Below are 7,683 nucleotides of genomic sequence, written 5' to 3'. Positions count from 1 at the left end.
AATTATTCATTGGTTCCTAAATTATATAATCTAGATTCCGATATATGGGATTATATGAAATTAGAATACTTATTTTAGATTTACTTGTAGAAGACATAATTTTCAATTTCAAGAAATTGCTACCCCTAACTTGAAAATCATTCAAAGCATGAAAATTTAGTATTTCCTCTATATACTTTACACTTCCTGCTCATAACTCTCGATGGGACAAGCTTTGAAACTATTGTATGTATATTTTGTTAATGCAGCAAGAACTAAGCCAATTATATTAACCTTAGTCCCTTGTCATTGAAGAGAAGTATCACTTAAATTAAGTTGGCATGCTTAGTGCACCTATATGAATCATACCTTGATCCTTTTAATCAAAACAAGAAAGTACACTTGATTGTATTCTACAAAAACTATTGGATAATTCTAACCATGCAATGTTCCTATACCTAATGGGTCACTTGTGGCTGCTAAATCTTATAGCATTGAACTGGTTATGACATTCATTACTTTATGTGTTTGATCAAGTTCTAGGAAGCAAGAAAATTCATGCAGATAGGAGGATTAATTTTTGCAAGAGCGAGAATTGAAGCAGGAAGAGTCCATAGTCCTTCCCCACAAATTAATCCAGAGGCAGCTGCTGGAACCATCGCTTCTGCCTTCTTTGTGTTAAGCTTGTGCCACACATAAACAATCAAACTTCCCAAGCACATATCAATTGCAAAGTATGCACCAACCAGAAATGGTATTGCCACTACCATTGGTAATGGCATGCATTTCCCAACTTTTTTGGGACAAAAGTCTCTCACCAAGTTCACTCCAACTGCAAAAGCAAAGAACCCATAACAAAGCTGCAAGCAATGATGGGGCAATGCTGAGAAACCTTCAACACCTAAAATTGCCATGTTCCTGTATATTAATGCATAAGGAGCTTTGAATTCTCCATGTGGGTTTCCCACATCAAATGCCTTGTAGAACAGGAAGAAACTCAGGGGAGCTGTTATACATCCCAATGCAGTGCCAATTACTTGGCATATGAACATTGCTTTGGGAGAGGTGCTAGTGTAATATGCAGTTTTGAAATCTTGCATCAGAATGCAAGACACTGAAACTACAGATTTAACAAGACCACAACCCACAAGTCCTGCCACTATGCCATTTTCTCTTCCGCTTAAAGCTGCCAGCACAAAAAGAGCAACTTTCCCATAATTATGTGCCATGTTCATATCAGTGAGACCCGCTCCATATGAATTACAGAATGCCAGAGATGGAGCAAAAATGTAAGCAACCACAACATAGAACCATTTTAGCTGAGGAAACATTAGTGGGATTACAATTATGGAAATGACTGAGAAAATAATGTATCCACCAATTCCAATCCACATGGGAATGTTATCCTTGAGGAAGATTTCCTTTTGTTTAAGGCCTCCAATGGGATTCCCTTGCTGATCAAGAGCAATTGCTGCAGCCAAAATATAAACTCATTGTTAGAAGTAGAACATCCTAGTAATTTTTTTTAACAAGCATGTCAAGAAATGTGGAATTTTTTTTTAGTACTCTTGTAGTAGTGAAAACTCAATACTAAAGTTAGAAAAAAGTGACCCACCTAATTATATTGACTTTACCCACTTCTTAACTAAGTCCCACTTATTTCTAATTTTAATAAGGGATTTATAAATATTATGTCACACGAAAAAACTTGCATCATGCTACATTTACAATGCAAGTGAGTCCCACCAATTTTTCTAAAAAAACAAAAAATAAAAAAGTGATACACAAATATTCATGTGTCTGTAGGAAGGAATAATCGATTTTATGTAACATAACCAAATAATTTCCCTTTTAATAAAGATGTAGATTTCATAAGAGATGGTTAAGTAAATATTCTCTGTCTATCTCTCTGTTTACAAGCATTGAATTGGTGGAAGCATTTAGTAAGAAAGTGAGAACTTGTCTTACCCTTTTTATGATTCTTAATTTTCTCAACTACATTAATAATTGAGGAAACTAGAATCTTGATGAAGCTGTACAAGCCATCACCTAAGATTAGAGCAACTGATAGAAAGACCTTGTAACCGTACAAAGCCTTCATGTTACTCTCTTCTAAATTGTTAGGGAACCAATCTCCTTTACGTGTGTCGATAAGCGGCCATATCACTCCAAAAGAGAGAACAGCTCCAAGGAGCAAAGACAAATTCACAAGGTGGGAACAAATCATCCCTGCTCCCACGAAAGTCATGTTAAAATCGAAATAGAATCTGCAAATGCAAACAACAATATTAGTAACAGGTGGAACTTGAATGGAAAAGCATATATCAACTACGAAGCAATATTACTGAAAAAACATACGTTCGCTTCCAAGCTTGCAATCCAAAGGTAGGGAACTGTGCGAATCCGCAGTTATGTGTCCCTGAGAAGAACCACTTGAATAAACCCCATAAGAAACTGATAGAGAAATACTTCAGGAACCCGCGCACTTGCTTCCTGCAACAAAAGATAATTATTAATGCTCCCAGGGACATTGACTATAACGACACACTTGTGACAAAAAAAATCCTATGTGAACTTTCAATCAAATTTTGCCAAAATGCTACGTCACATTCTCATTATGCCGCCCAGCGAGAATGGACTGGACACGTGACAGCGTCTGCATGGACAGCCATTTTCGCTGAGCAGCCCAATGAGAATGGCATGGTGTTGACACATGGGAAAAGTACAGGCATTCTAGCTGGGCAACCCAGCCAGATTAGCCATATGAACAGCTTTTTCAGAGAATGCATGTACTTTTGCCACGTGTCAGCATCATGCCATTCTATTTGGGCTGCTCAGCGAGAATGACTGCCCGTACAGACGCTGTCACGTGTGCAGTCCATTCTCACTGAATGGCGTAGCAAGAATGTGATATGACATTTTGGCAAAATTTGATTGGAACGTGACATATCGATAAATAATATTCATAAGAGTGACATATTGGTCAGTGTTCCGAAGAAAATAATGTTAAGAGAATCATCTTATGCCTATAAGGGGTCTACACTCCGACCTAAGTTAAATTAAGTCTGACCTAATATATTTAATTAAATAAAATAGGCTTGGGCTTCAAAAAAATTGTTTGAAAAACAGGCCATAAACTTAAACAGACTATATGAGATATTTTGATTTTTAAATATTGGTTTGGACAATCCTATAATGTTCCAATTGCATAACCTGATCTATTTAGATCAAAATCTAGTTCACCTGCCCGCCCATTTACACTCCTAAACCCCGATATGGGTCCAATAAGACTCAAACCAAATTAAATAGGTTTGGAAAAAATAATAATAATAATGAGTTAGTTTCTTTAATTTGGTTGACAAATGGTTATTATGTGGTTTTCATATTATTATGGAATGGGACAAGAAGAAATTGAGAATGTGATGACTAAATGAGATGTGTACTTGGCCATTTTGTCTCCCTGTGTATGGAAACCATTGATGAGAACTGCTGTAGCCAAGCCACTAGGATACGCCAATTTGAGGTCAACTATCATGATCTGTTCAAGAAGAAGGTGCAGGTTAATATTAGTATGCCGATGAGTTATTTGAGTTTCCGCAATAACACATACTAACTAAACTTTCTTTGATAATTACTGTTCTGTTTTCCACGCTTAGTGCCTGGTTTTTTCTTGAGACCAGAGAAGGACTATAAAAGTGGGCAAATTTCCAACCATTTTGTCATGCAAATTTCAAACATAAACTATTTGATTTCTTTTAGGGATGGACTCTTGAACTGATTGACCAGTGTGACGGAGACTAAGTAGAAATACTATATTCAATTCCCCTTGACTAAAGGTTTTGAGTTCGAGTCCCAAGAAAATTGTTTGAGAGTCGTTACTTATAATAGATCTGACAGTACTAGTTAGGTAATCAATGAACATGCAATGTTGTTCGAATTGGAAATATCCATATCATGGTAAGGCTAACTCTCCCAAAGGAGATTTTTTGTATTCACAAAAACTTGAACTCAAAACATTATTTAAGTTGAATAAAGTATGTATCACTTGAAACTAACTCGTTGATAATCTCATGTAACTAGTTAACTAGTAGAAGTCCTCATATGAAAGTTATGCAACACAGACCTCCACATTGCACAAAAAGGATATGGATAGGATTTGAGAGGTAGATGAGATACTTAAGGCCTAAAATACAACAGATCATAAAATGACTACCTTTCTGAGTGGAATCAAGACAAAGAGGCCAACAAAGCAAACCACAAAAAGGAAGCCAGTCATCCAAGCAAAACCAGGCTCTCTAACAGTACTTGGATTGTTACCCTCAGCACCAATTCCAGACAACTCATAAGTCTTCCTGTTTAATCCCAAAAGATAAGAAGCAAATCCTCCTGCAATATCAAAAACAACAATTTAAAACATGAAATTCATTTATATGAATCACCTGATGGTTTCAAAACTATTAAATTAGACTCTAACCATGAACAGCAATGCTATAACACGAAACAGCACAAGTTTGAATGATAGTGTTTTCTTGGCGAGTGAAGGGTTTGGATACAAAACCAGCCTTGTGGAGCACTTTGGTCCAGCTTCGCACAAATAAAAAAGCTAGAAGAGCAGCAGAGACATTGAAGTTAGGAACAATTCCAGCTGTGAGGTTGAGCTTCATGGCTATTATGCTGTACATGATTCCAATCACTATGCTCACCACCAATCCTCTCACAGTTATTTGATCTGTCCATGATTGGATTCTCATAGACCCTACTTCCCATTCAGTATCTGGCAGCTTATCTTCTGTATCTTCTCTCTCAATTTCTAAATTCTGCTCTTCTCCCATGTTAAAGTTTCAATCTGTAGACAGAAAAAAAACAAAACCTTTGATTCATTTTTAATGCATTATAGTGTCTATAGATATATATTAGTAATTTAAGTATTAAAGCGGTGATATATCTGAGTAATATAGTATCTCACCTTAATTAACCCTGTTCTTTGGCTTTAGCCTTTATGCGTCACGGATTGGATGGAATTTGAAAGAAAATAATAGAATGGTTTCTGCACAAGGCAAAACAATTGTACATAACTACATATATAGGCCTGTGGTAACTGTGTGACAAGTGACAATGATAATAACTTTCCGTGACTAGCTGAATCACAGTGTAACAATTAATGTTTTTTATTTGTAAACCGGGAAATAGTTCCTCAACAACTTAAATTATACACTTCACCTTCTTTTGCTTACCCATAAATTATTTATTAGTTAACATCGTTTATTGCGTGATTAAGGAAAGTTTTTTTTTTCTTCTAAAGATAAATATTAACACAACAATAAATGCTGTTAAAAGAATAATTAACTAATTGATAATCAAAGAAACGAATAAAAAAATTTGAAATTAATAATGATGTTATTCGTTCAAAAAAATTAAAATAATAAGTGTTATCAGACTATTTAAAATGCTTGATAATTAAATCATTTAGAAAGTTTAATGTGACAAAATATCATTGGATATAGCATAATTTTTTTTTAGGTGCATCAAAATTACAATTAAAATTTTGATGCTTTTCCCTTTACACCTTAATGTTTGATCACTTACAAAAAAAATAAAAAAAAATAAATTTAGAGATGAAGATAGAAAAATATATAAATATTTAGGGTTTAAAAAGGGTTGTCTACTAGTATAGGAAAAAATGGTTCTATCCCTCCGTATAACCTTCATCCACTCCGTCTTAAGACATATTATCTGTAAATCTAATTTTCACTCCATTAAATATAATTTATTAGTTTCTTTCAAGTAAGTTTTGATCAATCACTTTCTTTTTTGGGTTCACGTAGTTATTAACAAACTTCTATTTACAAGAGGATCTAGGGGTCTTCAAATAATATGCCCAAACTATCTCAACCAATTTTCTTTAATTTTTTAGTCATCGACACAACATACAAATTTCATCGAATATATTTGTTTCTTATCAACTTATTTATTTTTATATGACCACATATTCATCTTAATATCTTTTTTTTCTGGTACTTTCATTTTATTATCATGTTACCTATGTATTGTCACACATTAAGTTGCATATAAAATTGCAAACTTTACTATTGTTCTATTAATTTTTCCTTTTAACCTCAAAGGGATTTTGCAATCACACAAAAATCTGATGCACTATATATTTTACCTTTTATTGTTCACATTGTCATCAATCCATTACCATTTCACTATGAGATTATTGTTTCTCATATTATAAGAGATAATTTTATCTCCTACATGTTGGTTGTCATTTTCACCTAACTTAGCAATTTATTTTATATTATGATTGAGCTGAATAGACTAAAATGCAGGTAAAAAGGCCCAAAAATTGTGTAAAAAAGGTCCACTATGAAATTTGGGCTGACAATGGCAATTTTGTAAATAATCTGATAAATTCTTTTGCCATTTAACCACAGGATTATAAGAGAGGAGCTGATGTGGCGAGTTGTGGACCGTTGGATGGAAATCAGAATTGGATGGACAACAAGTTAGAAGGGATTCTATGCTTTCAACGTGTTAAATAGAAATTTTTGGCTGAAGTCTAGGAGTTAGTTTTAGTTTTAATTTTTTCAATTTTACAAGTTTATTTTTACACGTTTCCAATTTTATAGAGCAATGAACATGTTTCTTTTCATTGTGATTTTCTTGGTTACATTTTCTTTTAATATGCATTGCTTATTTTCTTTCCAGAATTCTGAAGAAAATGATAAGTACTCATTAAATAATCTGACTGGTTATGCATATTCTTGATGTTTGAATAATAAAACTTTCTGATTTGAGTTCCATGCGAATGGACTTTAACATTTCTTGCATGAACTTGAATTGAGAAATTTGAGTTTGTAACGCCCGACCGCTTCAAGAATCAACGACTATTCCCACATACTAATACGAGACTTTTCAGTGTGCTTTTTCCTCACTCGCACATTTTCCCGAAAAACTTCCCAGGAGGTCACCCATCCCAGAATTGCTCCAAGTCAAGCACGCTTAACTATGGAGTTCTTCCGTTCCGGGCTACCGAAAAGCAGATGCATCTTGTTAGTATAGGTAGTACCAATTAATTTTTATAAGCTATCCCAAACTGTGCAGTCTTTGGAATCCCTCTTTTTCGGGTGTCGATTCGATTCATTCATGCATGTAACCCCCCGCTGGAAGCCTGTCAGGAGCCGCTCCTTGTTTGTGCCCTTTTGCACCATGCCCTTTCGCACCGACGATCACTCTCCGCCCTCGTCAGCGCCCGGGATGTTACATGCCCACCAGCTTCCACCTGGTTCGTCCTCGAACCACACCGTACTGGAAGAGAGGCCCTGCTCTGATACCATATCTGCAGCCGGTTAATTAACATTCATATGATAGTAAGCGCAGCATGCTCAACTTAATTAATGCGAAAGCTAACTGAATAATTTTTTTTTCTCTTTTTCCTTATGTATTGAAAACCTTTTTACTTCCATGGCCAAAATAAAACGGACAGCATTTCCTCTGTATTTTGGACCTCTGGGGATAATTTCCACTATGATAATTTCAACCTAATTGACAGTTTAATATAACTCAGGCATATCACAGCATAGATAAAACATATTGCCCAGCCATCCATGGCCTAGGCTATCTCATAATCATACTGTCTCAAAATAATGTCCATGATGTTACTTATACAATTACATCAAATAAACAAAAGAGATGCAATTAAAT

At 34.9% G+C, this 7,683-nt stretch overlaps 1 protein-coding gene across 1 annotated transcript; it reads right to left on the bottom strand.

Moving 5' to 3' along the window:
• Positions 1-478: 478 nt before the first annotated feature.
• LOC133284739 (metal-nicotianamine transporter YSL1-like) lies at positions 479-4,795 on the bottom strand. The gene is made up of 6 exons (XM_061481808.1): positions 4,454-4,795; positions 4,193-4,365; positions 3,423-3,517; positions 2,338-2,472; positions 1,939-2,246; positions 479-1,414 (listed from the first exon to the last, which is right to left on the bottom strand). Exons 1-6 carry the CDS (start codon positions 4,728-4,730, stop codon positions 519-521), a joined length of 1,884 nt encoding a protein of 627 aa, XP_061337792.1. The 5' UTR covers positions 4,731-4,795; the 3' UTR covers positions 479-518.
• Positions 4,796-7,683: the final 2,888 nt, after the last annotated feature.

The sequence above is a fragment of the Gastrolobium bilobum genome, unplaced genomic scaffold, assembly GCF_033153095.1.
Source record: "Gastrolobium bilobum isolate Gb01-03AN ecotype WA unplaced genomic scaffold, APGP_CSIRO_Gbil_v1 utg7715, whole genome shotgun sequence".
Classification (NCBI taxonomy): Eukaryota; Viridiplantae; Streptophyta; class Magnoliopsida; order Fabales; family Fabaceae; genus Gastrolobium; species Gastrolobium bilobum.
This window is presented reverse-complemented; position numbering and strand designations above follow the sequence as displayed.

Excerpts from the sequence above, each read along its gene's own strand:
- LOC133284739 (XM_061481808.1), bottom strand. The coding sequence starts at position 4,730 with ATGAGAATCCAATCATGGACAGATCAAATAACTGTGAGAGGATTGGTG. Across the intron at positions 4,366-4,453 it reads TTATAGCATTGCTGTTCATG|GAGGATTTGCTTCTTATCTT; the intron begins GTTAGAGTCTAA and ends TTGATATTGCAG. Across the intron at positions 1,415-1,938 it reads TCATAAAAAGGGTAAGACAA|GCCTTAAACAAAAGGAAATC; the intron begins GTTCTCACTTTC and ends ATCCCATTGGAG.